The 20,630-nt window shown below is 40.4% G+C and overlaps 1 protein-coding gene across 6 annotated transcripts in view; it reads right to left on the reverse strand.

The window, feature by feature from the left end:
- Positions 1-20,630, reverse strand: part of SUGCT (succinyl-CoA:glutarate-CoA transferase) — a 760,970-nt gene that overhangs the window by 413,808 nt on the left and 326,532 nt on the right. For all 6 annotated transcript variants that reach the window (XM_047849630.1, XM_047849625.1, XM_047849624.1 and 3 more), the window contains 2 exons: positions 17,213-17,284; positions 9,318-9,415 (listed from right to left, as the gene is read on the reverse strand). In XM_047849630.1, coding sequence (XP_047705586.1) covers positions 9,318-9,415; positions 17,213-17,284 — 170 coding nt within the window. The remainder of the gene's footprint in view (positions 1-9,317; positions 9,416-17,212; positions 17,285-20,630) is intronic.

Genomic DNA, 20,630 nt, shown 5'->3' on the forward strand with positions numbered 1-20,630 from the left:
TTGGCCCTTAAACAGCACAGAGATTAGGGGCGTCAACCCCACACACAGTTGAAAATCCGTGTATAATGTTTGACTTCCCTAAAATTTAACCAAGAGCCTCCTGTTGACCAGAAGCCTTACCAATAACAGAATAGTCCATTAACACATATGTTGTATGTTATATGTATTATATGCTGTATTCTTACAATAAAGTAAGCTAGAGAAAAAATGTTACTGGGAAAAATCGTAAGAGAAAGTACGTTTATAGTCCCATCTGTATGTATCGAAAAAATTCTGCATGTATGTGAACCTGCACAGTTCAAACCTGTTTTGTTCAAGGGTCAACTGTAGCTTCATTTTCTACTAAGAATAAAAATTAAGGAAATTACAGATGTTATTTAGCAGATAATTAAAGTCAATAGCTTTCAGGAAGGCCAAAATGCCCATTAAAACTTTGAAAAAACTTAACCATAAAAATGACACAGGAGAACTCATGGACATATTTTTTTCCAAGTTCAAAGGCCCCGGCTGAAGCTTTTCATAGAGACTATTAACACAGCATAGCAGCTAAGGAACGCAAAATGTGTCGTTCTTTATGAGGGTATAGCCACCAATGCAAGGAATAACTTAAATGGAGTGTTCACAAGTTCCAAATTCATCGCCCTCACCAAGAAACAAGTGTCTCTTGAAAGGGAATAGACTATGGGCCGTTAAGGTCCATTTTGGTTTAAAAAACTAAGCACTATTAACAGTCTTCATTAAGAATAAAATCTTGGGGCGCCTGGGTGGCGCAGTCGGTTAAGCGTCCGACTTCAGCCAGGTCACGATCTCACGGTCCGGGAGTTCGAGCCCCGCGTCAGGCTCTGGGCTGATGGCTCGGAGCCTGGAGCCTGTTTCCGATTCTGGGTCTCCCTCTCTCTCTGCCCCTCCCCCGTTCATGCTCTGTCTCTCTCTGTCCCCAAAATAAATAAACATTGAAAAAAAAATTAAAAAAAAAAAAAAAAAAAAAAAAAAAAGAATAAAATCTTTATTCCAAGCCTTGTGAGCTATTTTTAATTTTTCAAGAGAGTTGAACAGAAATCATTTAGCTGCAAAAAGGATATACAGGCCTACTACAATGTCCTGCTTTCCTTTCACTGGGATCAAATCAGTACAATAATCAATGATACTCGAATCATCCTAAGCAGGGTTTGATTGGCAGTTGAATAGAACTTGATTAAATAAAAATTATGGAATTCATGAAATATTTACAGCTTGGGAGAGAAAAAATTCTCAAAGATAGGGGGTTCATGAGTAAAAAAAAAATGATACAGGAGAAATTTGATGGTAAAAAAAAACAAAACTGGGGAACTGTAATTTGTGATTCTAGGGGTTTGAGATTCTCCTAAAACAGACCAAACATTGCTGTGTGCTGTGTTGGGCTAGCTGCTCTCAGGCCTGCTCTGGTTCGTAATTCTCACTATGGTGTAGGTATCGTTATGCACATTGTATATATATATATGAGGACCTGAGGCTCCAAGAATTGGGGCTAGTTCAAGGCCACAGAGTTAGTGGAAGACTCTGGCCTCAAATTCAGGCCTTTTGACATTCAGTGATCATAATACAATCCTCTTAGGTTAGTTTAGAAAGTTTTCATCTCTGGCTACCATTGTTCTTTTTTTTTTTTTTTCCTTTGTCTTCCAAGATTTTATTTAAATTCAAGCTAGTTAACATACTCGTAATATTGGTTTCAGGAGTAGAATTTAGTGATTCATCATTTACATATAACACCCATTGCTCATCACAAGTGCCCTCCTTAATGCCCATCCCCCATTTAGCCCATCCCCCACCCAACTCCCCTCCAGCAATCCTCAGTTTGTTCTCTGTAGATAAGAGTCTCTTTTGGAACCTGGATGGCTCATTCGGTTAAGCGACTTTTGGTTTCAGTTCAGGTCAGGATCTCATAGTGTGAGATCATCAGGCTTCTCTCCCTCTCTCTCCTTCTGTCTCTCTCTCAATAAATAAATAAACTTAAAAAAACAAGAGTCTCTTTACGGTTTGCCTCCCTTCTCTGTTTTTATCTTATTTTATTTTTCCTTCCTTTTTCCTATGTTCATCTGTTTTGTTTCTTAAATTCCACATATGAGTAAAATCATATGGTATTTTTCTTTCTTTAACTGACTTATTTCACTCAGCATAATACACTCTAGTTCCGTCCACATCACTGCAAATGGCAAGATTCCATTCCTTGTGATGGCTGAGTAATATTCCATTGTTCTCTTTTTATCTTAACAACACTGGGAATTTGTCCTCTTTTCCCTTTGGCCACTTCTTCCAAACTTGGATGGTATTGCTCCTTGGGTAATACGTTGACTAACTGAAAGATTGTTTATTGAGTTCCAGAAACCCGACAGGCATTAGAAATAAAAATCAAAAGAGATATATAATCTCTTATGATGTCTCCATGTAGGTTCATCAATTGCACCAAATGTACCACTCTAGTGGGGAGTGTTGATAGTGGGGGAGGGGGATATATGGAAACTTTCTGTACCTTCCTCCTAAAACTTCTCTCAAAAACATTTAATTGTTTTAAAAAAATAAGAGGGGCACTTGGGTGACTCAATCAAGTGTCCGACTCTTGATTTAGGCTCAGGTCATGAGCTCGCAGTTCATGAGATCAAGCCCCAGTGATCTCACCGACTCTGCACTGACAGTGTGGAGACTGCTTGGGATTCTCTCTCTCCCTCTCTCTCTGCCCCTCCCCCCACTCCCGCTCTCCCCCTCTCTAAAAATAAATAAATAAACTTAAAAAAATTAGAAATTAAGAAATGTGAAACTTATTTATGAACTTTACTGTCTTGTCAAGGAGGACAACTGATGATAGTTGGGTGCAATGGATGCTTTGATGTCGCGGCATCAGAGGGGCTGTTTACAACAGACAAGTGAGGCAGGAAAGGCTCCTGGGGCTCGTGGTCATTTGGAAGGAATGGAAGCAGCCAGTGAGGCCAAGAGGCTTCATCATTTTAGTGAAAAGCAAAGAGCATATGGGAAGACACAGAGGATTAAAACACCAGGCCATGTTATAAGGAGTTGCAGGTGGTTCTTGGGTGACAAGGTAGGAGGCAATTACATGTATTAAGGCGAATAGTTCAATCTTTGTCCTCAAAGCTGTGGAGACTCCCTGAAAGACCTAGGCAGGGAAGCAGAAGGACCAAATTTGCCAGATTGAGACCAAGATGTCAGTTTTTATAAATTAACATTATATTCAGGCACCTTTGAAAATACAACTCCCTACCAACAGCCAAAAAACACTCTAGGTCCAACTCTCCAATATTCTAAACAAGCCAATTAAAAATAATTTGGGGAGCGCCTGGGTGGCTCAGTCGGTTAAGCATCCGACTTCAGCTCAGGTCATGATCTCACAGTTCGTGGGTTCGAGCCCTGCGTCGGGCTCTGTGCTGACAGCTCAGAGCCTGGAGCCTGCTTCGGATTCTGTCTCTGGGTCTCTCTGCCCCTCCTCTGCGTGCGCTCTCTCTCTCTCTCTCTCTCTCAAAAATAAATAAACATTAAACAGATTTTTAAAAAATTAAAAAAATAATTTGAGCGAATTGGGATCAAGCCCCATATTGGGCTCTGTACTGAGCATGAAGCCTGCTTGGGATTTTCTCTCTCTCCTTCTGCCACTCTCCTGTACCCTCTCTCTCTCTAAAATAAAAAAATTAATAAAATGATAAAATTAAATTTAAATTTAAAAATAAAATAAAATAATTTGATATCAAATTTTGGAAGTGACCAGATTAGATGAAACTCTTTAATAAACCTTTGATTCAGTTCACCAATATTTATTTAGCACTTCCGCTTAGAAGGCCCTGAACTCCAGCACTTAATTTCATTGTTTTTTGGGGTGCCAGGGTGGCTCAGTCGATTAAGTGTCCAACTTCAGCTCAGGTCATGATCTCACGGTTCATGAGTTCCAGCCCCATGTCGGACTCTGTGCTGACAGCTCAGAGGCTGGAGCCTGCCTGCTTTGGATTCTGTGTCTCCCTCTCTCTCTGTCCCTCCCCCACTCACACTCTGTCTCTCCATCTCTCTCAAAGTCTCTCAAAGATAAACATTAAAAAAAATTTTTTTAATAAAAAAATTTCACTGTTTTTTAATACAGTAAACTCTGAAAGTAAGTAAATATTCAATCACATATCAGAAACTTAAGAAAAATCAGATCATTCAAAACCAAAACCAATTACTATTTCACTAAAGGAATTGTCACAGCATTGTAAAAAAGGTAAGTTTATCTTACACTGTTAATTTTTATTTATATCATCTTAGTGTAACCAACTTTTTAGTAACGCCTTCACTAGGACTATATTGACAGACACTTGCTTAACATGTGCAGCATTTTTCAAAAATCAATTTAAAAGTTGTCATCAGTTTCTTTCCAAGTTACTTTATTTTTTCTTCTCCTATGACTTATTTTTTTTTTCTCCCTGTGAAATTCCACTTGATCAGATAGTTCTTCCTTTGAGTTCTCTTTTCTCTTCTCTTCACCTCATTCTATTTGTCCAAGACTCATCTGGGGCGGGGCAGGGGGGGATGCGCCTGGGTGGCTCAGTCAGTTAAGCATCCAACTTCAGCTCAGGTCATGATCTCACAGGTTGCGAGTTCAAGCCCTGTGTTGGGCTCTGTGCAGAGAGCTCAGAGCCTGGAGCCTGCCTTGTGTTCTGTCTCTCTCTCTCTCTCTCTCTCTCTCTCTCTCTCTGCCCCTCCCCTGCTCATGCTCTGTCTCTCTCTCCTTCAAAAATATGCAAACATTAAAAAAAAAAAGACTCATCTCGGGTGGCACCACCTCCAGGAAGCCTTCCTGGACTTGCCCACGTTGAGGGAGTTACCCTTCTCTGGGCTGCGGGCACCCTGTGAGTGTGTTTACCAGTTGCCCTGAGCAAACACTACTTAAGCCACTGCTTTACCTGCTTATTTTCCTAACTAGATCATGAACTCCTCACAAGCCCAGATCTTTTGTTTCATCTCTGTAGCTGCAGGACAAGGGCACACAGCCAGTGGCCAGTAACAGTGAAGAAAGGAAGGGAGAGAAATAAAGCAAATTATATTTCTATTTTCTCCATCATTTCTCTTCTCCTTCCTCCTCTTCTCCTTCCTCATTTCATGTCTTCCTCTTATTTTCCCCAACTACTAACACAACATCTTTAACCTTCTCCTCTTGGTTTCAATGCAGGTTATGATGTTCACTCTCTCCCTTGAGGTCCTCACGGTGGCAAAAGTGCTGATTCAGTGTGTCAGGGGCCCCGATTTAGGAGTTATTGCTCCTGGGAGCTGCAGAGAAGGGGTTTGTTTTAACGGGCCCTGGATTAGTCTCTATTATGTCTCTTCTGTTTTAGCTGGGGACTTTTAACATGCTTTCTCCTTGCACCGTTTTCAGTCTTAGCAGCTGGGTAAACAGACGTTCTGCAACACCCTGGATAAAACGGCAAGCCCAAGGGAAAAGCCTCCCATCTTGAAATTTAAAAACAGCAAAACTTGTTCAGGGCCGGCCTGGTGGGGGGTGGGGGTGGGGGGGTGGGAAATAGTAACACCTGAGAACACCTGAGACACACTGTGTGCTGTCTGTGGAAAACTCAGCGGATGACAAAAACATGCAGCTGCCTTCCTGAATGAGCCTGGCTGCTCAGAGAGAAGCATCACACGATTTTTAGCAGGAATAACAGAAAAGTGAGGTAAGCGACTGGCTTTCCTGGTAGGCTTTCAAAAGACTCTATGAATTCCATAGGAGAACACAAAGAGGACTGTAGTTAACAATACTGTATATGTGAAGGTTGCTAGGAGAGATTTTAAAACCCAACACAAGAAAAAGAAATCTGTAACTGTGAGGTGATGGGTGTCAACGAAACTTACTGGGATGCTCATTTTGCAGTACATGCATATATCACATCATGATGGTGTATGCCTTAAACTAATACACGGTTATATGTCAGGCATGTCTCAATCAAACTGGAAAAAAATGTGTCTTCAGGTTGGATAGAAAATAGTAGTGGCTGAGAAGCAAACTGACTATATGATGAAAATAATCCCTTCATTTCACGAGTTTAAGAAACTACTTTGTTATAAAGTCTATCATAAATTTTAAACATGATTTGCTGGCCACCTCCCCCTACTCTCTCTACTGTCTCCCTGGACCCACCCTGGACCCACATCCCTCCATTCTCTCTCTCTCTGGACCCACCTCCCCCCAACTCTTCCTTTTGATCACTGAGTTTGGGCTCACTGTCCTCTCTGGTACTCCCTAAACTCCCACCCATGCACCTGCTGCCTGAAGAGCTTCTTCCAGTTCTCTGCAGGTCCCTTCCCTCACCTCCTTCAGGACTCTGCTCAAATGTTCCTTAAGCAGAGAAGCTCTCTGTGACCAGCTTAAATGAAATAGCCTCACAACCAACTTTTGGCACTCCTCATTTTCCTTCCCTGCAATATTTTTCACCAATGTTCTTTGTTTCGTTTATTCTCTATCCCTAGTGATCAGTAAATATTTATTGAGTAAATAAGCAAAGACAGGGTAACGTTCCGTGCACCACTTTAGGGGAGGCAATATGACATATGGAAAAGATACAGCCTTTTGAATTCTAAACTATTCACTATGTTTCTAACCTTGAGACTAACCTCCCTACACTTCAGAATATTCATCTGTAAAGTGGGAATAATAATGCTTTCCTGATAATTAAAAGCATCTACTCAGTGCTGCTTTCTCCCCTTCCCTTCTCCCTGCCTCCTTTCTGTGGTTGGGAGCTAGTGTGTCTGTGATTCACAGGTTCTGCTGCGGAATGAAAAGAACAGCGTGTCAAGCACACCTCTGACAGAACCATTCCCAATAAGTTAATGCCGATTCTGTTTGTGTTTGATAACTGGTAGGCTGGATACAAAGCACGGAAGGACACCTGCTTTTCTGCAAGTGTTGTCATCTGACTGGGACCCCAAAGAGGGACATTTGAGGATGGTTTCATGAAGCTGTGGAACTGACCTTGGAAGCACGACTATGTTTCAGAATCGTAGTGAGTCTGGGAAGCGTTCCAGACAGAGAACAAAAGACCCCACCGAATGGGAGTGTGGCCACAGCAGGGCCTTTATGTTGAGAAAAGGTGGAAAGAAAAAACCACGTCAGACTGTGGAAGACCATGACGTCAGGCTAAAAAGACCAGCTTTCATCCTATAATAGAGAGCCACTAACCATTTTTCAATTTTCATAGAAAACATACAATCGGCTAATGAAAATGATGCATTTTTAAACTTTCACAGAGACCCCCTGAAAGCCAGGCACTGAACAGTACCGGTGAATCCTGTGACATTTGTTCAGAAAAACAAACGACAAGGTCATAAATGGGAATGAATCATATCCTAATCTTCCCCGCTCATCACTGTTTGATCCATCACGCAGAAGAGACTTGAGCTGGCGGAGACTGAAGACTGCTTACCACAAGAGAGCACCAAAAAACATCAACACACTCGCACAACAGAGCCTCCAAACAGTGCAGGCTCTCTGTGGTCTGTGCTTTAACAGCAGGACCTGTGATAATGTGACCTCCCCTATCGAATTTCCTCTCTGAAGACAACACCCCAGTCTCTTCCTTGTGATTGGATTCCTTAACTCCTTGTTAAGCCCTGAATAAAGACATAAGAACCTTATGGGTTTCCACAATGAGGAAACTTCCACTTCTGCGTGCGTAAGAGTAGAAAGAAGAAGGCGACAAATTATGTAATTCACAATGAAGAGAGAAAATAGAAATTAATCTATTACAGATGCTACTAAAAGTCTTTCTACAGCAGAATTCTGTCACAGAATTGAGCAAGGAAGAAAAATCTTAGGACATGGGAAACCAGTAATGTAACTTTGTGGCCCCTGATGTTATAAAAGGGGCCAGCAGCTGAGTACGAAGACGACACTTTTATCTGCCTCGGTTTTGTATTTTTCTTGGGTCCACTTCTCACAGCATGGATACGATCTACTTAGACTCTCAAAGAGCTTTTGATAAGGTTCTCACAAATGCCTATTATTGAAAGTGGGTAACCGTGGTGTGAAAGGAAAAAGTCCTATCAATGAATTAAATGAGAGGCAAAGAGCAGAAATAAATGGCCAATTCTCATGTGAAGAAAGGTTAATGACTGAGGGCTCTCAGGCTCTGTGGTAGAATCAGACTGATATTTAACAAACGACCGGGATAGGGGAGCCCGATTCTGGCTCCTGCATTCTCTGCACATCAGTCCCACACAGAGCCCCCCGCTGATCGACCGGCATGGGGCACAAGGCGAAACAGGCATTGCGGAGAAGTGTCTGCGATCCAGGAAAGGGCAAATAGGTAATGAATTGTTGCTGATTCACACAGAGATCCCCAAATACCAAGGGGACAGAAATAAAAATTACAGTAGCAGAATCTTACTGTCTAAGAACTTTGGTACATACTACACAGAAAAACAAGGGCCCTTTCAAAAGACAAGATATGGTATTTGAACAAAAGTACTTAATTCATGGGCATGATGACAGCAAATGTTCCGTACTGAAGAACCACTTCTGTGGGCATTTAGATCCACAAGAACCCTGATGCCTATTCTGTAGATGGAGTTTAGACATAAACAAAAGCGAAACTGGTAGGAAATATGCAGGATTGGTACCCTTTTCTGAGGGATACCTGAAGGACTGATACAGGTTTTAATGAAAGCAAAACCTGACATGAATGTTATAATTTGGAAATCAAATGCTCTAATTGACTAGCATTAATCCTTTATGACCCATAACTCAATCTGGCATTTTCCAAACGTCATCATGATAAACTGCACAGGAGAACAGAAAAGCCAACAAACTTTTGACTTCACCGTTCTTTGCCTCAGTTTCCTTATCTGTAAAATAGGAATAGAATTTACCTCACAGAATGATTGTAAGGGTTAAAAGGGGTCAGATATGTAGACTGTTTAAACAGTAAAAGGTAAAAAAAAAATGTTAAATCATTATTACTACTAGTAATCATTATTACTAGTAGTATTGTTGTTATTAGAATTCATAATAGACTAATCCCAAACACTCACATGCTACAGAAGAGCAACCTAATTCAAGTCATTTGACTTTCTTATTTATATCATTGTTATGACTCAGTACTTAATAAGACATGTAAAATGTTTTCAAATAAAGAAAAAACATGGCTTTGAAATATCTTTCCACTAACCAGCTTTGTGAAATGTTAAAGAAATACAAGTTAATTTAAATAAGGCAAAAAAGAACACCAAAAAACAAACAAACAAAAAAAACCCAGGTAAATGCTAATGACATTAATTCTTAAGTGTACACACAGTAGATTCAAGCTTACCGTGCAGATAGTATTTTGATAAGCTCTTTTCTATTCTGTACCCGAAGGTGGTTAGTTTTATACTTGGAGTCATCAATCAGTTCAGGCAAATTCAAGATCTAAAAGGGAAAAATAATGTTTTTTAACATTTATTTATTTACTTACTTTTGAAAGAGCAAACGGGAGGTGGAGGGACAGAGAGAGAAAGAGAAGGAGAGAGAGAATCCCAAGCAGTGTCTGTGCTATCAGCACAGAGCCTGACTCAGGGTTTGAACTCATGAACCCTGAGATCATGACCTGAGAGGAAATCAAGAGTCTGATGCTTAAGCGACTGAGCCACCCAGGCGCCCCCAGGAAAAATAATCTTAATGTATAATTCACGATTTGGGGGGTACCTGCCTGTGAGTGCAAGTGTTCAGCGACTACCACACCCTTCCCAACACCATCCTTTGCTGACCTTTATGCTTCCAGACAAAAGCATATAGAACAGCAAAGGAATATAGAGGGAAGGATCATGCAATCAAGATGGGTAATGTTGAGGGGCCTGGGTGGCTCAGTCAGTTGAGAATCTGACTTCGGCTCAGGTTATATTCTCATGGTCAGTGAGTTCAAACCCCATGTCGGACTGTGCTGACAGCTCGGAGCCTGGATCCTGCTACGGATTCTGTGTCTCCCTCTCTCTCTGCCCCTCCCCCACTCACTCTCTGTCTCTCTGTCTCTCAAAAATGAATAAATGGTACAAAAATTTTTTTTAATATGGGTAATGTTGTGACTGAGTTTGTCACTTATGAGAAGTTTTTGCTACATTTGTGTAGGTACCTACAAACAGGAGCATAGAAAGAGTTATCAGATCCCCATCATAAGCTTGTCTGGAGAGAGTAAGTAGAGAGATACAAAACTGGATAAAACGGACCTAATTCTGAGAACCAATATCATAAGTACTTGTCTGCACTTTCACAAAGCCCATGATCAACATATATCTTGTAGGTACATTCACTTATTTGTTCCACATGTAAATAAAATAATATTATCTGTCCCAGAAGTCCAATCCAGGATGTTGTACAAGGTGCTAAAATAGAGGAAAAGCATATACATTTGCCCCAAATGCTCACCATTAAAATAATGTCAAATTAAAAGATATTCTTCCTATAGAAGTGTCACTATTTTTCTTTAATATGTCTCCCTGAAGGAATAACAAATAGAAATGCTTTTATACACTTCCTCTTTTGCTCCTCCTCAATAAAGGGAAATCTATCTTGCAAGTCCCTTCGGACATCTTGCAATTTTAACAAGACCGTAATGAAAGTACCAAGTGGATTTGGAATGGAAAAGAAGTTTTATAAAGAATGTGTGGAGGCAGTGTTTGGCAGTTGTGTTGGAAAGTCAGAAGGAGCATTTATGGGTTCCGGGCAGGCCATGTGGCCCACAGAAAGCTTCACTACCTCTAGTAATGTATTTGCTTTAAATATAAACATTTAATGGTTCCATTTGTTTCCCACAGTTTAAATAAAATCAACCCATTAATCATCTCACAAAGGACAGAGAAGTGAAGAAGGTTCCCTGGAGTAAAGAGAGCATCTCCACGGTGTCATTTCTCTTTTGCATGGTTCACTTATTCATTTCCTTTAGGAATAATAAAGACAGCGTTACTCTCCCAGAGTTTAAAAAGCGACACCACATACAGCGTCCTTTCTCAAACCCTCCCTGTCACCACACCTGATCCCAGAATGGCCTCCAGCCTTGTCCAGGAATGGAAACCCCTTCCCTCCCCAAGAATGAATAAGTCATTTCAAGAAAAAGCAAGTGCCTTCACCAAATCACAGGTTAAATCTGTAAATCTAGCCTCACCCAGAAATAGTATAAGCTACATTAAAAAAATAAAATAAAAAACACTCAGTGGGGCGCCTGGGTGGCTCAGTCAGTTGAGCATCTGACTTTGGCTCAAGTCATGGTCTCAAAGTTTGTGGGTTAGAGCCCCACATTGGACTCTGTACTGACAGCTCAGAGCCTGGAGCCTGCTTTGGATTCTGTGTCTCCCTCTCTCTTTGTCCCTCCCCCCTCATGCTCTGTCTCTTTCTGTCTCTCAAAAACTGAATAAATGTTAAAAAAACAAAAAACAAAAAAAAACATTCAGTGATTTTACTCAGTGGGAACCAGGATATCCTCATATGTCCTTCTCTAAACTTGACATATTAGACCTCTTTTCTATTTGAAAGTTGATACGAAAGAGTGGGTCACAATAATTATCGTTCTGTGTTCAGCCACGCTGCCATTCAAAATGTTCCTAGAGAGACCGCTTCATTCCGGGTGCTGTGATCACAACCATTCCTTAAGTGCTCGAAGCAGCGTTGCCTGGGACGGAATGAAGTCATGTCAGTGAAAGTGCCTGACATCTTGAGCACTAAATCCATGTGAAGCATTCCAACGAGGTACATTTTCCCCCAAAAGAAATAATGAAGTATGGGTTTGTTCAAAAGAGAAGGATGGGAAAGAGGAAGGCAGGGAGACAAGGAGGGAGAATGTCTTTAATTAACCTTCATTTTCTGAGAATATTTCTACCGGATATAGAGTTCAGGGTGGACACCTCTGTGCCACTTCTCTCTGGGCTCCCAGGTTCTTACGAAAAATCTGCAGTCAATTGTGTCCGTGTCCCCCCACAGGTAATATATCATTTTTCTCCGGGTGCTTTCAAAACATCTGCCTTGGTCTTTCCTTTTCAGCAGGTAGTCTTGGGTGTGTTTGTGCATGGATTTATTGGGGTTAATCCTATTTGGGGTTCGCTGAAATTATTAAATCTGTAGGTTTTTGTCTTTTGCCAAATTTGGGAAGTTTTCAGCAATTACATCTTCAAATATTTTTTCAGCATAGACTTTTGGGGAGGAGACTCTTTTTTTCTTTCTCTGTGGTTCAGACTGAATGATTTCTACTTATCTATCTTCGAGTTCCATGACTAGTTTCCTCTGTCATCCCCATTGTGTTATTGGGCTCACCCAGTGAGGAGATTTTTTTTTATTTGGTGGCTGTATTTTTCCATCCTAGAATTTCTAGTTGGTTCTTCTTCATATCTTCTATTTCTTTGCGGGACATTTCTATTTTTCCATTTATTTCCACAAAGTCTGTGATGCCTATCGGAGCATTTTTATAATAGCTGTTTTAAAGCCTTTGTAAATTAATTCCAACATCTGTGTCATCTTGGCATTGGCATTTATTGACTGTCTTTTCTCATGCAAGCTCTGGCTCTGCATATGCTGAGTAATTTTGGATTGTATCCTGGACGTTTTAAATATTATATTATGAGCCTCTGGGTCTTGTTTAAATCCTACAGAAAAATCTTGTTGTTATTGTGTTTAGCAAGCAGTTGACCTGGTGAGGTCCAGGCTGTGAGTCCCACAACCCACCTTTGGTGTGCTTTGGTTCTAGAGGTAGTGGAGTTCTGAGCGCATGCAGTGCTATTCGAATCTGTCCCACATGTGCCCTACTTAATGGTCATGCTGCCACCTGGGCAGTCATCTGTTCCTTAACTCAGTCCTCAACTCCTCTGGGGTGCTGGTTAGCACCAGATCACTGTATGTGCAGCTCAGAGGTGAGTGAGGGGTTCACCAACAACTTCAAGGATTGCTTTCCACAGCTCCTGCCTCTCTGCAGTCTCTTTCCAGTTCCCTGGGGCTCCCCCTTAGGTAGCCTACTCCTCAGCAGACTTGCAGGGTGGAGGCCAAGCAGTGGGGGGAGAGAAAAAGGCAACAGGGATTCACCCCTCTTTCTGGGGGATCACTGCTCAGAGATAAAGAGGAAAGTTCTCCTTCCTCAGAGTTTTAGTTCCTGTTCATCTGCTGATGCCATTACAGGGGTTGTTTGTGGGGTGGGACATGAGAAAATGGAGAGGGAGAAAAGACGGAGGATTTCCACACTCTCTCTGCTATTAGAGCTCACTTTTGTGGTCCTCACTCTAGGAAGAAAGGGCATCTCGTAGGGCTCAGCTCTGTTTCCTAGTGCCTACTTCCATGTTTCAGGCTCCACTGTATAAGGAAGCCATTGCAGAGAAACTTACTGCTGCCTTAGAGATACTTTAAATTCTGGTGTTCTTCCCCAATTCTCCTCCTACTACTTACTTCTCAGAGCCCTCTTACACCCTCTCATAGATGCTCCGTGCATTCTATCCAGGTTTTATCGCTGCGTTCAACGGAAGAGATAGGGAGAAGTGTGCTTACTTTATCTTAACCAGAACCAGATTCTCCAAACCCAATTTTTTAAGATTTATTTATTTTGAGAGATGGAGAGAGAGAGAAAGAGAGACAGAGAGAGAGAGAGACAGCAAGTGGGGGGGGGAGGGACAGAGAGAGAGGGAGAGAGAGAATCCCAAGCAGGCTTCGTGCTGTCCATACAGAGCCCTACAGGAGGCTCAATCTCACAAAGAGATCATGACCTGAGCAGAAATCAAGAGTTGGTTGCTTAACCGACTGAATCACCCAGATGCCCCCCCTACAAATGTAATTTTTATAGAGACCATTTATTAAGTGCATACTGTGAGTCAGAACTAGACAGACTATTTTACTTATCCAATCTAACTCTTGCAAAATCCCAAAATTTATATATTAGCATAGTCATGTATTATAATCTTCATTTTGTCATGAGAACACAGATGCTTAACAAAGATTAAGCATCTTGCCAGAGGTCACCTGACTAGCTCCAAGACTCACAGTATGCCTTAGAACTATGCTATAACGTCCTAAAAACACCTGCTCCAAAATCAGCTACAATGCTTACTGAAATTGAAGTTTCCCATACCCCACCTCAGACATACTAAGTCAAAATCTTTGGGTATGAAGCTCAAGGAGATTTCCTATGCATGCTAGAGTTGAGAACCAATGCATATTGCCTCCAATAAAAGAAACTTTCAGTCTAAATGACTTTTGAAAGGATGTCAATGTACTTCAAATAGGAATACCCATTAGTGTTGGCATCAATCAGCTTAAAATAGCTTACATATGCTCATGTTGCCTACTCTTCTGTATCACGTTAAGAGACATAAAATGGGATTTGTTCTAAGCCAAGGTTCGGTTTATATGCAGGAAGATTTTCTGAACCCCAAGCCTTGAACCCAATTGCTCTTGTTCTCACCCTAATTCCTGACAATAAGAGCTCCTTAATAGGACCCCCTGCCCCAGAAGTATTAGTCAACCAGTAGATCTATTTCAATTTTGGAAAGAGATTAGGCCCAAGTAAATTCTACTCATTCATCACAGACAATACTGCTGTATTTCTCCCTAGGAGGTAGAGCCTCCCTATCTTTTTTCTTTTTTTTTTTTTTTTTTTTTGGATGTTTGTTTATTTTTTGAGAGAGAGAGAGAGAGAGAGAGAGAGAGCGAGCATGAGTGAGGAAGGGGCAGAGAGAGAGGGAGACACAGAAGCCATAGCAGACTCTAGGCTGTGAGCTGTCAGCACAGAGCCTGATGTGGGGGGCTCAAATTCACTGACTGCAAGATCATGACTTGAGCTGAAGTCTGACATTCAACCGACTGAGCTACCCAGGCACCCGAGCCATCCTATCTTTTATGACGGGCCTTAATTGGCAAAAGAACAATTGATGGGCATCATGTGAAAACCTGGGAACTTCATCTTCCGTAAGGTCAATTTGAATCACAAGCCCCTTTGCAACAGATAAATCTGAACCAAAAATACTTACAAGAAACCCACTATACATGGCATAAGGGATCAGAGCATTTTTCTCAGGTTAAAAGGTTTTATAGGGCAAGTTTACATGTAAGGATATAATTATGAAGGTTAAAAAAAAATCAATCAGATTGCAATGTTCGCTCAAGATGCCTAGTAAGCGATGTAAATAGCATTAAAATCCTGGACACATAAAAATTTTCTTCTGAGTGTTTCAAAGAATTTGATAGACATTGTCTTACGGGCTCATAACAGGGATTATCATTCCTAACTCACATATGGAAAAACAAGGTCAAGTGTACCACTCTCAAAGGCCCTCTGATGGTCTCCTTTTAAACAAACGTATCCTAACACACCAGCACAGTAAGTCATATTTTAGTACTCAGACTTACGGCAAATATTCTGCTTTGAAATAAAAATCTTTTCCAAAAAAAATGTTCTTATGGATATTTATGAGGAAGTTCAAAAGTTTCAAACTGATCAGCAGTAATGAATCAAAAATAAAAAGAGCTCAGTACAGTTATTTTCAACAGTGAAGAATATGTCAACCAGTAATTTCTACCCCCCCCCACCCCGCCCCCCTTTCTGGAGAGAGAAAACTCCAAAACATATGGCCCAGGAAGAAAATCTGTACTCATTTATAGCAATGAACTGGCTTTTACATCTCTGTGGCTAGAGTACGCAAATGACTTCACAGGCAACGGCTTCCGTATGTTTCATATTTTTAACGTTGACCGTTCATAATAAAGATTCTTTGATCCTGGATCAAATGTTTGAATCGATTTTCTCTACACTTACTCAGAGTCACCGTTATGAAAGCTCCCTCTTCCCCACCTCAGATGTTCCAGCCCTCCCTGCCATAGGAACCAGCTCCATTTGTCACCTTCTCCCTGGTACATCCCACCCCTTTGCTGTGGTTTTGAGCTGCGCTCCCTACCCTCTCCTGTAAAAGAGGCACCACAATAAAGAATTTTTGTGCATAGCAGGTTAACTGCAATACAGAAGGTTCTAGCAGGCTAACTGCAATAAAGAAGGCTCCTCTAAGGAATATTTGGGCATCTTTAATAACGCCGGAAGTTCACAGTGGTACGTATGAGGAGTGCAAAAAAATTAAAACGTCCTCAACAGGTGAGGCCTTTCCCCTACAGGAAAGAAAAATTAAAATAAAAACTTAAATACATATTTTTAAAGCTAGATCATACTTCTGGGACTAGAAATGGAAAAAGTGAACGGGAACCTAAAGACTTAAATAAAAGCAAATATAAAAAACCCTAAAATCTAGGTAAGTAGTAAAGACATCAAATAAAAAAAGTGTCTAAGTGATGCCAAAAATGTAAAATCTTCAATATAAAATTATCTCAAACTATTCCAAGGCCTTTTTTTAAACCCAATGAGTAGCAACATCTTTAATATAACCTTAATTGCTAACACCTTAAAACATGAATTTTGCAGAAAGGTATTCTGCAAAATTAAAAGCTAATGTGAAAAGTTGTTTTTAGTTTTCTAGTGGTTAATACAATAAATTTGGTATTATACTGTATTTGGGCCTAATTAGATCTCATGTTATTACAAAAACAAAAGAAAAAAGAAAAAAGAAAAAAAGAAAAAGAAAAAAGAAAGGAAAGAGAAAAGAAAAATATCCTGGCAATAAAATTCCCTTTAAAATGCATTTTTTTGGGGGCACGTGGGTGGCTCAGTCGGTTAAGCATCTGACATCGGTTCAGGTCATGATCTCATGGTTTGGTTTATGGATTCAAGCCCCACATGGGGCTTTGTGCTGACAGCTCAGAGCCTGGAGCCTGCTTCAGATTCCGTCTCTCTCTCTCTCTCTCTCTCTCTCTCTCTCTTTCTCTCTCTCTGTCCCTCCCCCTCACATTCTGTGTCTCTTTCTCTCAAAAATAAATAAACATTTAAAAAAAATTTTAGTGCATTTTTTTCTTTCCTTTTTTTTTCATTGGACTGGTAGTCAGGTCCTGTTTGAGGATAATTTAGGTTCCTATGTACTATGATTCATTTCAAAATACAGCCAGATAACCTGAAAAAAACATATAGTCAGAATGCTAATTCAGACCATGTCCCGAGCACTTGTATGTATCAAAATGGCACATTGTTAGGCGTGAAGGCAAGGGGTCTGGAGTTGGCTGTAGACTTAACAACATTGTTCTAGGCAAAACTGAACTTTCCTGGCAGTATACAAAACGAGTTGTTGCACGGGTCATCCGCCCACCCCAGTGATTCAAGATTACCTTGCACACAGTAGCAAACTGTTGGTTATTTCCTGCTCCAACTACAAGATATCCATCCTTGGTTTTAAAAGCCTAAAAGTAATCAATAAATACATAAGTACATACATACATACAAATACATAGATACATGAATATATAACTTTATATATTGAAAATACCATAAAAGTTAGCTTTAATTTCTAAAACTTCTATATAGAAAGCATGTTCTAAAGTACATTACTAACTAAATAAATATTAATTAATTAGTAGATTTTGTTCTTATATTTGCATAGTTGGTTTTTTTGTTTTGTTTTGTTTTTCTTAATTTGGGATTTTCAAAACACTTCCTGGCTCTTCCACTAACTGTTGTAACACGGCTTGGAAAAATAAATAAAATAATAAATTAAACTAAAACAGTTTTATTATAATGCATAACATGAAATTCTGTATTCATTGTAGTATGGATTAATGTCGGGCTTTTCCAAAGTTTTATATTTTGTTTGTTTCCATTTTTCCTTGGAGAGAAAGGAGCAAGAGGATACAATGTTTTCTACAAACTGAAAGAAAAATAAATGAATGGGAGGGAGGGAGGGAGGGAGGGAGGAAGGAAGGAAGGAAGGAAGGAAGGAAGGAAACAGGGAGGGAGGAGGGAGGAAGGGAGGGTGGAAGGGAGGATGCATACACTGATACATTTTATCTTTGAAGATCTCATATGTAAACTTTTGGACAATTTACTTTTCATTAAGTGAAAATTGACACATGTGGATCTCTGAACCTCATGTGGTTTTTATGTACTTGAAAATGTTTGTTGCTTCTAGGAGACACATCATTTGAGCAGCAACAAGAATATAAGATATTGATACACTCACCTCCCAGAGCATCTGGAGAACTCCCTTCTCCTCATTTGATCACAGTGATGGTTGGAGGAACCAAATTTTACCCACAGAAGGCCTCATTCCCACTGTCTTAAATGAGTTCCTTTAGTTTCCTTCTTTTCTATGTAAACATTACTCTGTATTTTCACCTACTCTTTCTTTACTTACTCCTGCCTCTGAGAAAGATGACTTCAATCTTCCTTGCCAGGGCTTGCTCCTATACTAAAAACCCTGGTCCCACCCTCACTCATATCCTTCAGAACCTTGCTCAATCATCCTTAATCTCTTCATTCTGACTAGATCCTTTTCTTTCTGCCTACATATAGGCTCACGTCTACACTAAAAATATTAACAGCAACAAAACAAAATTTCTATCAATCCTGTTATCCTTCTCAGGCTATCTTGAAATTTTCTTCCTTCCCTCCATCTCTGAATGATACAAAATTCCACCTGCCTACACTTCTTCATCAACGCCACATGCCAATGCCCTTTGTCATCAGGATTTTTATCCGATCTTTACACTGAAACTATTCTTTCTTGACCCCTCTGTATTATTTGATACTGTTAACCATCCCTTCCTCCAGGAACCTGTCTTATCACTAGGCTCCATCTGGGTTCATCTCCAATCTCTGACCTGTATTCCGCATTCCCCTTTCTCAGAATTATCTTCTTCTTAGCCTTCAGGATCTGTATGTGGTCTTTCACTTCACTTGCTTCCTATAATAGCCATTAGCCGCATGTGGCTATTAAATTTAAATAAACTAAAATTAAATTAGCCAGTCACTGGGGCGCCTGGGTGGCGCAGTCGGTTAAGCGTCCGACTTCAGCCAGGTCACGATCTCGCGGTCCGTGAGTTCGAGCCCCGCGTCGGGCTCTGGGCTGATGGCTCAGAGCCTGGAGCCTGTTTCCGATTCTGTGTCTCCCTCTCTCTCTCTGCCCCTCCCCCGTTCATGCTCTGTCTCTCTCTGTCCCAAAAATAAAATAAAATAAACATTAAAATTTAAAAAAAAAAAAAAAAAAAAAAAAAAATTAGCCAGTCACAAAAGACCACATATTTTGATAGCATTTATATGATACGTCCAAAATAGGGAAATCCATAGAGACAGAAAGATTGGCGACCACCCAGGGCTGAGAAGATGGGGAGAATTTGGGGGTGTGACCACTACCACTAATGAGTTCTGGGTTTCCTGATGGGGTGATGAAAATGTTTCAAGATTGTTGTAATGTACACTTTACATGAGTGAATTATGATATATCAATTATATCTCAGTAGAGATGTTATTAAGAAAAAATGTAAGTAGCAGCTCAGTTCCACAGACCCACTAGCCACAATGTCAAACATTCTAAAGCCATGGCTGTCATATCAGCGTAGATAAAGAGCATTTCCAGCATCGTTGAAAGTCCCGTTGTCTGGTGCTGGGAAACTGAAGCTGGAAGATGGTATGTTTTCTTTTTATTCTTCCTACTAGACCTAACATGATATCTGAAGAATGTTAGGCAATTAATAAATGGCCGTAAAATGTAATAAATCTCTCAGATAACTGCTTCCATATAATAGACTCATGGCTAAAATGAATCTCAGGCAAAACATTATTAATGGGGTTTATTCTATTTACATTTTTGCTTGATTTGGTAATGAATGCTACTAAAAAGATATCACATGAACTATTTTAAAAGTTTATCTTCCCTGTTCACAGGGCAAAAGCAAAGTTTGTGTTATAAACAATGCATTGGTGTTTCTCAAACTATGGAAAGGGAATTTGCAATGGAGGTATGAGTGAGGAGCAAAGGATTTTGAACAGAGATGCCCCAATAAACCATTGATAACTATGAAGGTACACAGATTGTCAGCTTGTTTTTTTTGTTTGTTTGTTTTCTGGAGAAAATCTGAGTTGGGAAGTGAATAAGTAACATGAAGTAACAATGTATGCTACCAAGTATAATGTGAAAAAAGATTTTCAAAATTTTAGAGGTGCCTGGGTAGCTCACTTGGTTAAGTATCTGACTCTTGATTTTGGCTCAGATCATGATCTCACAGTTCATGAGTTTGAGCCCCACGTCAGGCTCCACACTGAGAGTACAGAGCCTGCTTGGGATTCTCTCTCTCCCTGCCCCTCCCCTGCTCAGCCTCTCTCTTTTTTGTCTCCCTCTCAAAATAAATAAATAAATAAACTTTAAAATTTTAGATTAGTGACATAAAACTCTGCAAGTTTACATTTTTGGACATCCTCATTCCCTTTTAATTAATGAAGAAGAGGGGCGCCTGGGTGGCGCAGTCGGTTAAGCGTCCGACTTCAGCCAGGTCACGATCTCGCGGTCCGTGAGTTCGAGCCCCGCGTCAGGCTCTGGGCTGATGGCTCAGAGCCTGGAGCCTGTTTCCGATTCTGTGTCTCCTTCTGTCTCTGCCCCTCCCCCGTTCATGCTCTGTCTCTCTCTGTCCCAAAAATAAATAAACGTTGAAAAAAAAAAAAAAAAAAAATTTAATTAATGAAGAAGTGTTTCTTCCTTAAGCCTTAGCTATGCCATGAAATATGTGTTTATCAATATAAAACTTTCAAAACTTT

Source organism: Prionailurus viverrinus, chromosome A2 (genome assembly GCF_022837055.1).
Source record: "Prionailurus viverrinus isolate Anna chromosome A2, UM_Priviv_1.0, whole genome shotgun sequence".
In the NCBI taxonomy this organism is placed as follows: Eukaryota; Metazoa; Chordata; class Mammalia; order Carnivora; family Felidae; genus Prionailurus; species Prionailurus viverrinus.